The sequence below is a fragment of the Theobroma cacao genome, chromosome 6 (assembly GCF_000208745.1).
Source record: "Theobroma cacao cultivar B97-61/B2 chromosome 6, Criollo_cocoa_genome_V2, whole genome shotgun sequence".
Lineage (NCBI taxonomy): Eukaryota > Viridiplantae > Streptophyta > Magnoliopsida > Malvales > Malvaceae > Theobroma > Theobroma cacao.
In genome coordinates this window covers 25327692-25343283 of record NC_030855.1, presented here as the reverse complement: position 1 = coordinate 25343283, position 15592 = coordinate 25327692, and the positions used below count along the sequence as shown (strand labels likewise).

Sequence of the window (15592 nt, the reverse complement as noted above, 5' to 3'; positions counted from 1 at the left end):
AGAAAGATGGGTATATGGCCTTCCATTAAATAGAGGAATCACCCTTTTACTTAATATTAGTATTAATAACCCAATGCCCTCAGTTAATGAGTGTGTGAAGAAGGAGAAATTGATTCCTGATCCGCACTTATATCACAGTCAAATCATCATAAAAGAAGCAATATCTTCTGTTTTTCCATCGATGGATTAATTTGAAAGTTGAAAAAGGTGGGAGTAGTTATGAAAGTGGCAGCCAGCCATGGCATCTTTCTAAGTGATTAAATCTCCATTTGACAAAAATGGTTTTGTCATGATGAATTAACAGCAAATGGATGGCTTCACAGTAAAGGATGACAGGACAACATCAGAAACAAATGAGAGCAAACTGAAACTAATGCAACAAGCTCAAAGGAATAAATCAAACATGCATGGCAAGTTAGAACCAGATTATTGCTTTTTTCTGTCCATTTGAATGGGAGAACCACTTATGGCTTATGACACCTTTTGTGGGGATGATAGCAAGCAGAGAAAGAGTTGGGAGTGGTCCTTTGAACAATTGAGATAAAAGGCTGGTAAGTCAGTACCTAGAAGTGAAACTAGTGGCAGAATTTTTGAGGGTAGAAAAGAAACTCATTGGATTCCTGTCGGCAAAAGGGTAGAAGCCAAAAAACCAAGTTGTGGAGATGCAAGAATACGATCTTTGAATCAAGATGTGGGTTTGTTCTAGATATAGATACTAGTTGATCAAGAATCTGTCCAACCAGAAGCAGCAAGACGATTCTCTTCTCCAATCTTTGTGTATAGTGGTGGCCCCCCCTCTTGATTCTGATGGAAATGGAATTGTGTGCTGCCGATGCATCTCAATGTCCTTATGCCATTGCATCACTTTTAGATTTTTCTTTCCATCTTTTTCTGAGGGAAACATAAACTCTGGGGTTGAAGCAACAAGAACAAGGGAGTGAGTGAAGAGCTAATGATGAAGAACATAAAGAAAGAATTGAGAATTACACCAAGTGGCAATACTTGGGATTCATTTGAGATTAAACCACCATTGCTTTTTCCCAGCTTTTTATCTTTAGCAGCAAAGCACTACCAAAGACAGGGTCAATTCATACACATTATGCTGTAAAAACATTGAAGATAAATCATGAAGCAGTAAAGCAGCAGTAAAAGACTAGTGAGAAAGGAAAGTACAGCCTCAAGCACCCAACGTGTGGTGGGTAATAGAGAAACAGTTCATGAAAGGAAAAGCAACAGGTTCATGAAAGGGAGAGAATTATTAACTCAATTACTACTTGAATCATAGAGAAAAAGAACAACTGTAATGATTTAAAATTTGATGATAAATGAAAGAGCAGCCAAAAGAAGACTTATAAAAGATGATTAACTAATTCTCTTTGCTGTTAAAGGTGGACTCCAACTATACCCAAAACACAAATCCTACTCCACTACCAGACAAAATCTCAGAGGCTGCCAACTGTTTTTTTCCTTTTTCCTTCTCTTCTTGAAACAAAAAAGCAGCTCCGACTTGTTTTACGACTCTGTTTTCTAGTTCCAAGTTCATGACATCCTACAACATAACATGAGCAAAAGTTCATAAAAGCAGAAAGGTAACATATGGGACCTAAAGAACAAATGAAGATGAACATGATGTTGATCATGGTGGTTGCTGCTGCTGCTGATGATGATTGGTGATGGCATAATATGATGGGGTTGTGTAATATGCAATGAAGATGATGATTTGGATGTTGAACTGATGATGGTACTATCCCATTACTCGAGGAAACCTGTTTTTGTCAAAACTGCATTCCTCACTTTGCTGAGATCTCTACCTTTAAGCGTCCTTCCCATCCCTTCACAAACGGAGAAAGAAGAAATTTGACTCCTTGCAAGCTTCCTAGCTAGCCATTCATGTGGAGGGACCATATCATCATCTTCATAATCCTCCCCACAACCACCGTAATCTCCATCACCATAAACCATGCCACCCCCATTATCAACCCATGACCCGTTTCTTGATGATTCCATATTTGCATGCTTGCCATATATCTCGGACCAATCAGGGATGTTCACAGGAGCTGATGATTGCTGAGCCACCTTGTTTTCATTGCTTGCTGAGTTGCCAACCCTTCGGATCATTCTTGGTGCGCTTGGAAGGCGCCATGCAGAGGAAGAACTTGAGGACTCCCTAGGTTTCCTTGGTGTGGAACTCGAATCTTCCTTCTCCTTCACACAAGACCAGACTTCTTCTTCGTCAAAATCTTCATCTCTCATTGATCTCCGACTGCAACCACCAGTGTTATTGCTCATGATACCATGCCAATCTGCCATGACTTTGCTATAGCAAAAGAAAAAAACAAAGGAAAAAGATTCAACCTTTGAGTGTGAAAGTCAATACCTTTAGAGAAAGGTAGAGACTTTGAGCATAAACCAGAGTGGCTCCTTTCAGTATAAATACAAGAGAAAAACAAATGCTTATTTTTATTATATTTAGTTCTTGATGTTTTGTGCTGTTTTAAATTAGATAAATCTGAGTTCATTTCTTGGGAACAAAAAAGGAGAAAGATGTAAGAGAATAATATCAGGAATCTACCTTGCCTTTGTTTCAATACCCTCCAAAAGAACCAGAGCCTTTTTCAAAGATATCACCAATGGGTACTTTGCTTAACCCCAAAAACCAACCAGGACAATGGAAGAGAAGCAAAACACCCTTTTCTCCCCTCTGTCTGAATAGCTCCAAAGAAGATCACAGATTTCAAGACCCCCTCAAAATAGTACCCTGCAACAGCAGAGGAAAAAGACAACAAAAACAGATGTTAATTAATGGGATCATTTCTTATTTTCCCCCAACTCTTTATTCCCACTTCGAAAATTTAGAACCAAAAATATTGCTAAAATGATGAGAAAAAAAAAATGCCACCCCCTACTTCTACTATCTTTAGTTGCAACTATTCTTTAACTTACCTCCAAATGGTTTCTGCAAAGGTGGGTTTGGCTTTGGCAGTTGGCACCCACAGAAAAGTGGTAGAGAGGAGGGTATTGAGGCATTGAGCAAATCCAGGAACCAAGTCCTATCAGAGCATATTTTCCTCCTATGGAAACTTAGTCAGTTTTGAGAGTCGAGAAATTTGTTCATCTGGGGATTATTGCTTTTATACACACTATGCGTTGCATTGAAGAGTCTACAGGTGTAAACCCTTTTTTTTTTTAACCAACTTTCAACTATAAAGTATGACTATATCTTTGCCATCACTGAAAAGACTGGCCTCTGATTGGGAAAGGTGGAAGAGAAGGATTGGACTGACCAACTTCACTGATTTCTGTAACCTTATCCGCAACTCACAGCAGCAACTCAGCTCATTCGGCGTTAGCAGAGGAAGATAAAAAAAAAAGAAAAAAGGCTGTGTGAAAGTGTGAATGTATGGAAATGTGAGGCAAAGAACTTTTTCAAGGTGCTGCCTAGGAGAGGGTGCTTAAAGCAGTAAAAGCATTTGGTTGGACGATGGTGCATTGATAACTGTGGTGTGGGGTGACTTTTGTTCTTGGTGATCTTTTTAGTATGTCATGGATGAATGACATACCATGATCATAAATTTAACTGTGACTGAAACTTTTTTAACTCTGTCTGTCCATCATGATTACTTTCATTCTTCAATGCTTCCTGGGTCTTGGGGATTTCAGCAAATGGGAAATGGAGACTGAGAGGCTTGGGCGGTGGGGGGGGCGGGGGGTGGTGAAAGGGGGTGAAGGGTCTTCTCAAACTCAAATCATCAAAGCTCTGTTGGATAATGACCAAAAAGTAAAGAGGTGGGGGTCAACTCTTTTTTATTCCAGTTCTTTTTTATTTCTCTGCATGATTTGATCATCACTTGAACAAGTGGGAGTATGTATCTGATCATTAAATCGACATGGAAAATCCTTATCAACAGTAAAGCCAAAGTCGATCCCTTCCATGAATTTGGTGTCAAAGAAGATAATTAAAGAGGTCTGGCAAGTGATAGAAAAGGATGGCAGGAAGAAAGATTTTCAGCAACAAAAATCACTTGGACAAGTTGAACAATGTTCTTCCAGGCCATGCTTAGCACAAACAGAGGAAGTAGGAAATACTGACATGCAGCAAAAACCGGAGCAGTGTGGCTGCTGGGATTCGAGCCCAGGTCTCCCCGGCCACAACGTGGAATTCTTACCACTAAACTACAGCCACTTGTTCACTTCTTGTTTGTTTAATCTATATTCCGATAATTTTGAAGTTTTAGTCATGTGATCATGGCCACTAATCAAATCAATTTCACATAATTCCTAATAAGAAATTTGGATAAACAAGAATCAAGTTAGGAAAAGCTAAGCTTTCTAATCATTGTACAAAAGAACCCCATTGCTACCATTCAAAAAAATAAAAAAATAAAGGCCAAATTTGATATAAAGATTGATAAGATAAGCACCCTGCAAATTGCAAAGCACTTGTTTCAGTACATCATCTTGCTTTTCCTTTTTGAAGGAGATTAGTGCAAATTCTCCAATAAAATTCCTACTCCTTGTCCACCACCATCTTTCAGAGGTTAGTCATAAAAACTATCATTTCTATATACGTGTTGGTCCTTTCCATGCCACCCAAAGCTGAGGCAACTTTGGTGGTCAGTATAGGAAGATGCAAACATCCCAACTAGGAACCCTTTTTGGCATCTGCATTTGTATCATTAAGATGATACAGTCTGATGTCAAGCAAATTAAGATGATACAGTTTCAAGAGAATGTAATTTGCAATAAGTTCTTTAAGTGTATGAAATGATATCAGTTGACCCAATTTCTTCCCTTTTCTTCTTTTCTGATTTGCAGAAGAAGCTCGAATTCAGCTGATTATTTGCATGAACTTATCATGATATACTTTGGAAACGACAGAAAAGAAGATTAGAACAGTTCTTTAAGTCGCACGCAATGAACCCTGCGATTTTATTGACTTACCATCTGATTCCATAGTTGAACTGCTAGCATCAGCTCAAACTCCAGCTGACAATGGTTTTATATTCTATCTTACCATCTTCCAAGGCTTAATACAACGATTTCTGTGCTTTCTACTTTTCACATTATTTTTCTTTTATTTCATAGACATGAATCAGAAACAGTCAAAGAATTTGTTCCTCTTGAGAATGGTACACCTTTTTTTTTTCGTTTTTGAAGATAGCCTATTGCTTTGTGCTACACAAAAATGGATGAAAGATTTTAAGATCTAAAACTAAGGCAGAGAAATGAGCTTTTGAAAGGGAAAAACCACTAAGATTGGGTATCACTAAACTCTGTACAAGCTATGAGATGGGAGTGATTTGCATCTTTGCTTAACCGGCTTCTTTTCGTTTAGTTTTTTGTTGCTGCATGGTAAAGCTCCATGTAATCAAGCGCAGGACGGTTCCAAGACCAGTCTTGCTCCATCACCCTCTTGCACAACGAGTAAAACCATTCCCGACCATCGTACCAAGCAGAGATTGCCCTGAAACATTGATGAGTGAATAAATACAACTCTAATCAACATATTCGAAAGATAGGACAGAGCAAGAACAGTAGGAATTGAATGCAAATGCAGCAAATGAGATGTCTTCCTATGTGTGTTTCCTAATATGTGAAGCTGAATAAGGAAACTTGGAAACTAACTAATAATGGAGGAGCCAATGCATTTACTACCTTCAGGGCTGAGCAATAAACTCACCTATTGAGGGCGTAATCAACTCCACCACTATCAGCTCCATCGAAATTAAATCCATTGGGTTCAAGACCTTGCGAGTCTGCTCTATCTTTGTCATGGTCAACATCAAATACAGTGTCGTAAAGTCCTTAAAGAAAAAGTAATCGAAACACAGTGTCAGCACACTTTGAGAGGGTCTAAGAACAGAAGCTCAATAAAATTCATATAAAATAGCATCTCCATTTAAGAAAAACAATAAATTCAATGAACATCAGATGCAATTTCTAAACATAAGAGAAATCTAGATGTCATTCATAATGCCTGTACCATCCCATGCATCACATCGAGAGATCATTTACATATCAACACATCTCAGTAATCAAGACACAGAAAAATATCGTTCAGAGATATCAAAACTACAGACTTAAGGTGAGTATGCACCTCCTGTTTTACGAACAACAGGTATGGAACCATATCTCATTGCTGTCAGTTGTGTCAGTCCACAAGGCTCAAATATTGAGGGGACTAGAATGAAATCAGCACCAGCATATATCTGTAAAATATATAAATAAAAAAAAAGAAAGTTCAGATGAGAACTGCTATGATCATATTGCAGAAGCAAAGTGCAAGTATGTGCCTTGGAGAATAATACTTGACAAAATAAACTTTGAGAGTGCACACCAAGTGAGAAAGAGGCTCATCATAGGTCAAACAAAGACGAGCACGATCCCCATGAGATGAATGCAGCTGATTGGCCAAATTCACAAAATCATTTTGGATGCGAGGATCGGGAGCTGAGCCAAGCAATACAACCTGCCACAAAAACTCCATTATTAAGATGCATCAAGTAGAAATACACAATCAAGGACACCCACAAGAGACACTAAACTTCCTTGTTTATACATTCATTCCAAACATATCAGGTAACATGATTTGTGAACTGAGATGCACACTAGAAAGAGAATGATCAAGTTAAAGTCCTGTAGTATTGTAAGATTGCCAGAATTCTTGGTGAATATCACATCAATGTCACTACTGAGAAGCCTATATTGATGTAGACCTCATAGTATGTGATTCTTTATGAACTCATACAGACAATGGTGAAAGGGGGAGGGGGAAGGGGGGGAGAGAGGAAATTAACCTGTCCGTTGCGTTCTAAGGTGTGCCAAATGGCATGCTTGATTAGATGGATTCCTTTCTGGTGAGTTAAGCGAGTAATAATTCCAACCAAAGGAACATCAGCTTTTTTCAAACCAAGCCTTTGCTGCAAGGCTTCCTTGGCAGCTCGTTTGCCTTCAACAACATTTTCCGAAGTGTAACATATCTGAAACAGTAAGTACCAGACATCAAGAACAACTTCACTAGCAAAAATAGGATAAAAAGGAAACGCACTAGAGGCCAATTGACACTCTTTCTTTTAGAGAGTATTAATTGCTAAAGTTGATTTAGAATATTGCATCCTCAAAATTGTGACCCATTTAAGTCCCAATCGTGGAGGTAACAGTAGTTATTGCATGTTATATGATCAAGCCAGCAGATCAACACATTCAACAAAAAACATTTTTAAACAGCAACTTCAAGCTCTGAAGCTGTTAAAGGAATGAAGAGGGAAAGAAGACAGGTAGAAATTCCCCAATAGAAAATAGATGGAAGAGGAATGTCTCCTGTAATTAAATATGAATCTAGGAAAAATTTCAACAGATGCATAACAGTTGCTTCTTTTTTCTTTTTAAGGGTTGAGGACAAGCTCATAAATATAACATTTACTAAATAAAGGTATATCTACTTACAGGAATGAACTTATCATTATAGGGATCCCAAATATCTAAGTCAATTCCATTTAAGATTCCATGGAACTTGTGGAGATGAGGAGCGACAGCAGGATTTCCAGCAACCTCCCTTGAGTACGTGTGCGATACCTGCATAATATGAATAAGCAGTAACTCAGACACCATCATGGTAACTATGAAGTATAAAAGACCACTAAATATCTTGCATTACTTACCATAGCAAGACATTAAGATTAATTAAAATAGAATATTCTAATTTCACTATTTTGAATGCATCAGAGAAGGTTACTGATGTATCACTTGCTCGGTATATTCTGAGTCTAGTAAATTTTACTCAAGCATCTAAACAGTTATGTTTACAAAAAGAATTTCAAATTCAAGGAGGATAGTAAATCCTATGATCTTTTTTTCCAGAGATTAAATTTCTGAACCACCTAGGAGTTAATTATATCTCTTTAAATGCAAATGGAACAAGCTGAATCCTAATGGCACGGAGGAACCCCAAGGATATGGTCCTAAATTGAGCACAATATATCTCTTTGAAATATTTCCTTTACATAAAGAGAAAGTAATACCACCAACAGAGCCAAAATATTTTAAAAAAAACATGTGTAGCTGAATCATAAATGCACTATATTTAAGCATGTATACATGTATAGAGCTGGAAAACATAGATATTTAGGAAGTAAAACTTATTAGCAAAGATTATGAAAAGAGAAAATCCTTAGCAGTTTGTCTAAACAAATATTAGAAAATACCACAAGTAAAGGAACATACTGCTTTTGAAGCTCAAAAATTGAAACAGAGATACTATATTAAGTAAACTACATTAACTACAAAGGAAATTTTAGCTACATACAGTTGTAGCCTTGTCTGCGTATGCCATAGCTTTCGCAATGAAGTGTGCTCCAAATTCGAGGTTATGTATGGTGAAGACAACCCGATTTTTTCCAAGACTATAATGCATGTAATGGTCCTTAAACAGCCATGCAACTGGGGCACTAGACCAATCGTGGCAATGGATGATATCCTGCCAAGGGTTAAGTACACTTAAAACGGTTATCCTGGGCCACATATGCAAGAAAGACAAATCTTTAAAGAGAGTCACCCATAATATTCTTCTATGAATGAATTGTAAGGACTTTAGAGCTGAACAGCAAAACAATGCGTTTTGCAATTGCTAGAAAAAGTAATCCCACCAAGCATGTAAGTTATTTACTCAATATACTGCCAAGAATGTGCACTTAAATATTTAAGCTAGAACAATAAGTTGAATCATAAACTTACAGGGTGAAATCCACCTTGGTGTAGAAACTCAAGAGCAGCATGACAAAAGAAACCAAACCTCTCTGCATCATTTCTGGAACCATATACACAACCTGTGCAAAAGAATCTGCAAGAAACAATACACCAAAGGATTCTTATAATTATAATTTGTTTAACTGACCAAAACATTTAGTTGCCTAAAGGTGCATCAGGAGTCTGAAATTACCCATTTTGTGGCTCCAGAAAATAAACTGAAAGGCCTTCCACTTTACCAAACCAAACTTTAATTTCAGTGCCACCCCAAGAATAGCTTCTTTGGTAATGAAGGTCCTTCACCTATATCGTAAAACATCCATTTGACAAATTTGAAATTATTAAAACTAAAAGTTTGATAAAAATGGAAAGAGAAAGGATTGTTTTTTTCATTTTTGAATACTAATATACGAATGAATGACAGTGAATAGCAGAATTATGTGATAATAAACATTTTTCAAGTGGCATCCACAAAACTATTCATCAGGAATAGCCCAAATAAGGACAAGGCCAGGTAAGCCATGTGTCAAACTTTAGTTTTCAAGAAAACCCAATAAGAAAGGTTTATGCGACATTTTACATTAACATCTTATTAAAAGAAACATGCATTTCTGTGACTCATGCAAGATAAGCTAACACCACATGCAAGCTAACAAACAGCATGCCGAGCACGCAAGAATTAAAACCAGTAAAGTCCATAATTTAAGGACATAGAGACTATATCTCTAGTGAAAACAATCAAGATGATAAATCAGGCTAAAGTGACAGCAATGAGGCTTACATGGCTAAAATTCAAGCAGTCATACTTCGGAAAAATGATGTCCACATTGTGGTTTAAATCTTGGACAGCACGAGAGAGACTAGTAACAACATCACCAAGGCCTCCTACCTGCAAAGTTATAAAAAGGAAGCAACTGAGAAGAAGACTGAAAACAGGAATATCTTTTGGGTGTTTACTACATATATAACCAAAAACTGGAGAGTAACACTCTACAAAATTCAGTCATGTGAAACACTCTAAAAAAATTCAGTTATATGACTTATATCTGGCCGAGAGACAAGATGTCTGCGCTGCCCAATTCTGTGTGAGGTGAAGCATCCTCTTTCCTCAACTCTCTAATTTCCAAAACACTTTTCATAAGGCAAACACATGTCTAGCTGGCCTTCTTCTGGCTTAAAGAATTTTCTCTTCATTAAAAGAAAGAATTTGACCGGACTCATAAGCATATAAAAACTAGAAAACCTTGATAAATCAGTGCAATGAAAAGATTTTTAAAGTGTCAACTCTCTTATTGTCCAAAAGTTACCTTTGCAATGGGGGCCATCTCAACAGCAATATGCACAATGTGCATTGGTGGCTCATTCACAATTCCTCCAAAAACAGGTATGTGGTAATCCATACCACCTTTGTTGTCAAAAATTCCACCATCTTCCCTCTCAGAGAATACAAAGTCCATCATGTATGCATCTAACGGAACCTTGACTGCAATGACACATAAAGTTAGTAAGTCTGTGCTTCCAAAAGTAGAAAAAGTAAAAAACCTCTAAAGTGCAGGCACACCAATAATGCAACAGTAATACAAAGATATAATACAGTAAAAGCCAAAAAATAAAAAGAATGCCACATGTCACTTAATGAGACAATATAAAGCAACAATTGATCAGTCATATATGACTAAAACATAGGCATATAAGTTATTAGCAAGGAGATATCTGGATCTGTAATTCGCATTTATACTCTTGGACTGAAAGTGCTCTCGGGGGGAGGGGGGGAGCAGGCGGAAGATGATTGAATGGTGAATGCAAACAGCAGATCCAAGAAGCAGTACAGTCTTTTATTCACTAAAGTGGACCAGAAAAGGATACTGATAGATGAAATGTCAAAACCAGAAAACATACACAAACCGTGTGGTTTAACTCTTGTGACAAGGACGAGGTGCAGTGAAGGAGATAAAGAAAAGCTTTAGTCTCCATGTTAAGTAGAAAAAGCTATATCTGAAACTGCAAACAGATCCCATATAACTCAAAATGTCAAGATGGTTGACTGAATTTACCAGTGGCTTTCACATGAGAACCATTATCCACAGGCAACATTCTCTGAGGTGGTAATGGACCCATTCGGTGAGTCCAACGATTAAATGAACATCTGAACCATACTTCAGGTTTTCCATTAAGAACTGTGTTAGCAGGATTGTAAAAAACTGTCACAATGCTTCCTGCGTGAACATCAAGAGGCTCAGTATAAACTATATGCTTTTGAGAAAGCAGAAATCTCTTCAAAGTTCTTTCCTTCATTTCCGCTTTCATACGTGCCGTTTTTTCAGCCTATGAAAAGAGAAGAATAAGAAAAAGAAATCAGTAAATACAACTGAGATGAATGAACAAAAAACTTTTTTATCTTTTATTTCTACTGAAAGTCTGGAACACAAGAAAATAATATCAGTCATGAAAATTAAATATTTAATGGATTCAAAGGAAGAAGGTAAGAATGATATTTGAATCTTCACTGTGTCCTAGTATGCAGAAATTGACTGTAATCATTCAGAATATAATTTCATGGAAACTGACCTTGGCACGTATGAGCTCCTCTCTTAGTTTCCTCTCCTCTTGAAGCTTCCTAAACATCCGGTGTTCTTCCTCAACCCAGTACAGCTCTTCAGGAATGCTTTTTGGGACAATGGCATGGAAATCTTCATAATTATTGTTATCATACATAGTGGCACTCTTAGGTGGTCCATCAGCAAAGACCCAATCCAGCACAAGGGCTCGATCAGGTATAACAACTGTAGAAAAATTCCATCACAATCATATGACACACCACAGAAATGGCCCTCTAATTACAAAGCATTATTTCAATCAACCATGCAGCAAGTCCAATTAGATGACTCAGATATTAACTACATTTCAAAAGGAATAAAATGGTTCTCTACCCAACCAAATCAAGGTCATTAAAAAACCCCCAAGTCAGAAGCGGCATGTATTATTAATTCCTGTATGTAATTCAATGCAAACAAAAGTTTCCATGTAATCAAGCAAGCATTTTTATGGCCATAACAATCACTTTACTCACCAAAGATTAAATATCAAAGATCTCATATATTAAGAAACATTTCGTAGCATTTTGACAAGTATCTGGAAAGTGGATCCAGAATGAAGTAGAGCAAATATGGGGATCAAATTTTGGCAGATTTAAAATTTTAGACCCATAGGATATCACCTTTTATGTCATCCACATACCTTCGGCATACCGCCAGTCACCACTCTCTCTTTCTGATCTGACAAGCTTTTCAATAATTGTTAATCCATCATTCCAATTATTATGCCCCCCATGAATCCAAAGCTCATTTGCATGAGCAAGAGGGCCCGAACTTTTGTTATAATGCAACTTGACCTTGTCCCCCCCCTTGAATTCTTTAGGCTCTATGAACCAAATGTTATCAACTGAGCTTGCAGCCTTTTTCATTAATTGTTGCAAAAATTCTCGCCTCCTTTCTGTCTCCACCCTTGCTTGTGCTCTGTCTGCCTCACTTGCTGCCTTCTCTGCTTCTATTCTTTTTTTCTCTTCTTCTTGCCTTTCCTTCTCAGCCCGCTCTTTTGCAAGTTTCTCTAATTCCCTTCGCTTCTCCTCAAGCAAGAAATCTTCAAATGAAAACACATCCATTCCACCCTCCACAGGTATGCAGAAATCTTTCGTATCATTATTGTCATAAAAATTCTGCCCATTAAAGAACACAAAATCCATCTTGTAAGCTTCCTTGGGAACATGAATCTGACAAGACCACCAATCCCCATTGAGATGGGTCTTTTTCAACCTTACAGTGAAAGATCTCCATCGCCAATCATTGAAGGCTCCCATGATCAGAATATCTGACTCATTAGCCAAAGTGGAGAAACTCCTATTGAGGAACACTTCTATGTCTTCATCAGGTTTTATACTCTGAGGATAAACAAAAACTTTGTTCCCCCTCGAGAAGTTTTCCTCAGCAAGCCCCTCAATTTCCTGTTTTCGCAAATTTGCTTCCATCTCCAACTTCAGTTTTAGAGTATCTTCAATTGTTTTTTCATCAGACTCAACACTTTCATCCTTGATAGAAACAGTTTCATCAGTTTTTGTACCATCCAAATGCTTTCCTTCAGAGGATACATCTCTTGCTGTACTCACAGTATCACTTTTCAAAGTCGTTTCATTCTTCTGTAACTCTGCAACATCTTCAAGAATCTTACCTATACTTCTTCCATTTTCCACATTCTGGTTGCTTTTGCCAACGGATAACTCTTTGCCCATTGATGGTATATCCTCTTTTGGCTCTTCCGTTTCAGCTTCATCTACCCTATTCTTCTGATAAAGCTCAATGGTCGATTCTTCCTCAAGAGCAATGTTTGATTCAATTTCCGTCTTGTCAAGCACTGCAGACTCACTCGACGTGGGAATGCTTGAATCCTCTTTCTCACCATTACTCTTTAGATCCCTCTTCTGGGTGCTCGTTCCTACTTGTGTTTTCGGCGTGAAACCCTTTGGAGCCGGACCTTTAGAACTTGGCGTAGACAATCTTCTTTGTCTCCTCTTTGAAAAATCTACAGAAAGCTCCATATTTTTTTAAAACACATCAAAGATTGGTTATCAAAAACGTTAGAAACCATAGCACATCAGTAGCAACTCACCAGCTGCACTAGAAGTAACTCTATGCGAAAGCTTGCTGGCCGGGTACTCACTACGCCATGGAGTAAACTGAAACCAATACATCAAAATTAGAACAACCATATATGAGGTAAAAGCGATCCCAAAACAATTCCACTTGAAATTATATACTCAGAGTAATCCGACAAACAGACATAATACTGCCAGAGCAAGTTTTTCTATGAAGAAGAAATGAGATTTTCACGGAAAATTCTAAAATGAAAATAAAATACTCAGCTGAAAACAATGGAAAGACATGATTTTTATATGAAATAAAAAAAGAAAAAAGAACGTGCCATTGATAATCCGACGAACTGAACACAGAAGCAAATGACAAATAATGAGTAGCACTTTTCATTTCAATTAAGAAAAGAAAACCCACGAATCTTTCATTCAAGAAACACCTAAAAAACCAAACTTTTTTGCTCAAAATCAAAGAAGAACAAGAACAAGAATACTGAAAACCCAACAGCCAAAAAGGAAAAAAAAAACACAGTGAGTTTACCAGTGTAGTTCTCCCAAAAGGGAAGGAACCCAGGAAAGGTTTGATCTTGACGCGGACATTTGTGTGGTTAAACACATCTTTGTAACTCAATGGTCTTTGTCCTTGCAAAGACACTTCCATGTCTGTGTTGTCAGAATAGCAGAGAGAATGTTTGTCGTTCAAGTTTTGCTTCTTGGAGAGTCTTTTGCTTCAATGAAATCTATAGTTATTGATTAATCCTTCAACTTGATGATCCCTGTAGAACTGTGCACATCATGAATTTAATATTCCAAAAATAATTATAAAAATCCAAACTTTTAAATTGGAAGTGGCTCCTGGCTGGTAACAGCATAATCAAAAGAGTCCTAGAATCTCAGCCATAGAAGACTACAATTTTAGAATGTTCTGCAATCTAAAATATCAAAACTGTTCAACAGCGTGATGACCGTTGGTCTAGGATTGTTGGTTGATCCTACGGTGTATGAGTTAAAAATGGTTGTTTTGAAAGGTTTGTCTGGAGAGTAGAGCAGCCCTTGATATAGTACATTGATGAAGATTTTTCTGATTTTGGAAGTAATAAATAGTCGTTTTAGAGGCTGTGAGGCCGTGAAAGTGTGAGATGAAGGAAGAAGGGCCGTAGAATAGAATCAACTTGGAATTGACACATCAAATCGGAAGATGCCATGTGGGGACATCTTTGGGGCATAGTTTATTACCTATAAGTCCACCATTGTTGTTGTTTAGTTTGTCATCTTTTGCTATGTTCTTCGTTTCAGACCTGAAGGAATTAGATATGAGGTTATAGTTAAAAAACCTCCATGTGAAACTTGAAGATATGCGATGAGTGAAAAGAACCCAAAATATGGTTCATTTCTGTCGATGAATAGATTAAAAGGTTATAGATTTCAATTATTGTTTTTACATAGGTAAGAAACTTTTTTTCTTGGTAGGGGAAAAAGGGCTTAATCATGAGTGCTTTGATTTGTTACTGTAATATATGGAAAGAATCTCCATTGTCATGCACAAACAACAATTCAATCAATGTGTAATTGAGATCCTTTCTGAATTTTTATACCAATGGGTCTGAATTTAATCATAAAATCATGCTCCATATGCTAATAAAGGTAAAGCTGCTCTCTCTCTCTCTCTCTCTCTCTCTTGGCGAGAAGATAGAAATCTACTTGACACCAGATTATTATCACTTTTCTCCAAAAGTTGTTAAAACTTATTGACTGTTTAGAATTGTACATATCTTTGGAGTTTAAGTCAAGGCTGTTAAGATAATTTTGCAAACTAGTAAGATTTTCCAATATATTAATCCAGGAATTAAGCCTCCATATCTGGTCAGCTATTTATTTCATTCCATTTTGTTTATATATGATAAACTATTATTATGTTGGTAGATTACAGCTACAAGTTATGAATCAAGAAGGATTCTCCTAGGTTCATCAATTCCCAAAAGTTGCAGTAGCATATCCAGAGAATAAAAGAATTCCAATGGCTGCACTTTTTTCTAACCATCCAGCATGGAGCCATTACATTGTTTATAAGTTCAGTACTGAACTTCTCTTTCTTAGCAGTTCCCCATCATATATAATTTGCAATAACTTTAGTCTGATTAAAGTTTCCATCTGCCAAAGTTTTCCCTGGTGAATTTGAAAGCTTAGCAAACCCAAGAACATGTG

General features: G+C 37.2%; 2 protein-coding genes and 1 non-coding gene across 4 annotated transcripts; all 3 read right to left on the bottom strand.

Annotated features, from left to right (window-relative positions):
• LOC18597156 lies at positions 347–3678 on the bottom strand. 2 transcript variants are annotated; one of them, XR_001928294.1, is made up of 4 exons: positions 2944–3678; positions 2573–2758; positions 1003–2317; positions 347–909 (listed from the first exon to the last, which is right to left on the bottom strand). XR_001928294.1 is itself a non-coding variant. In XM_018122574.1 (3 exons), exon 3 carries the CDS (start codon positions 2308–2310, stop codon positions 1753–1755), a length of 558 nt encoding a protein of 185 aa, XP_017978063.1. In that variant the 5' UTR covers positions 2311–2317; positions 2573–2758; positions 2944–3678; the 3' UTR covers positions 347–1752. The 2 variants fall into 2 exon arrangements, 1 of the variants encoding a protein (XP_017978063.1); XM_018122574.1 differs by having other exon boundaries at positions 347–2317.
• On the bottom strand, positions 4112–4183 carry TRNAH-GUG. The gene has a single exon. It is a non-coding gene; the product is annotated as a tRNA-His (tRNA).
• On the bottom strand, positions 4896–14307 carry LOC18597154 (starch synthase 3, chloroplastic/amyloplastic). The gene is made up of 16 exons (XM_018123597.1): positions 13929–14307; positions 13408–13474; positions 11983–13320; positions 11314–11528; positions 10800–11070; positions 10053–10228; positions 9527–9634; positions 8939–9048; positions 8734–8839; positions 8306–8476; positions 7447–7575; positions 6798–6980; positions 6338–6469; positions 6098–6209; positions 5681–5804; positions 4896–5464 (listed from the first exon to the last, which is right to left on the bottom strand). Exons 1-16 carry the CDS (start codon positions 14046–14048, stop codon positions 5332–5334), a joined length of 3495 nt encoding a protein of 1164 aa, XP_017979086.1. The 5' UTR covers positions 14049–14307; the 3' UTR covers positions 4896–5331.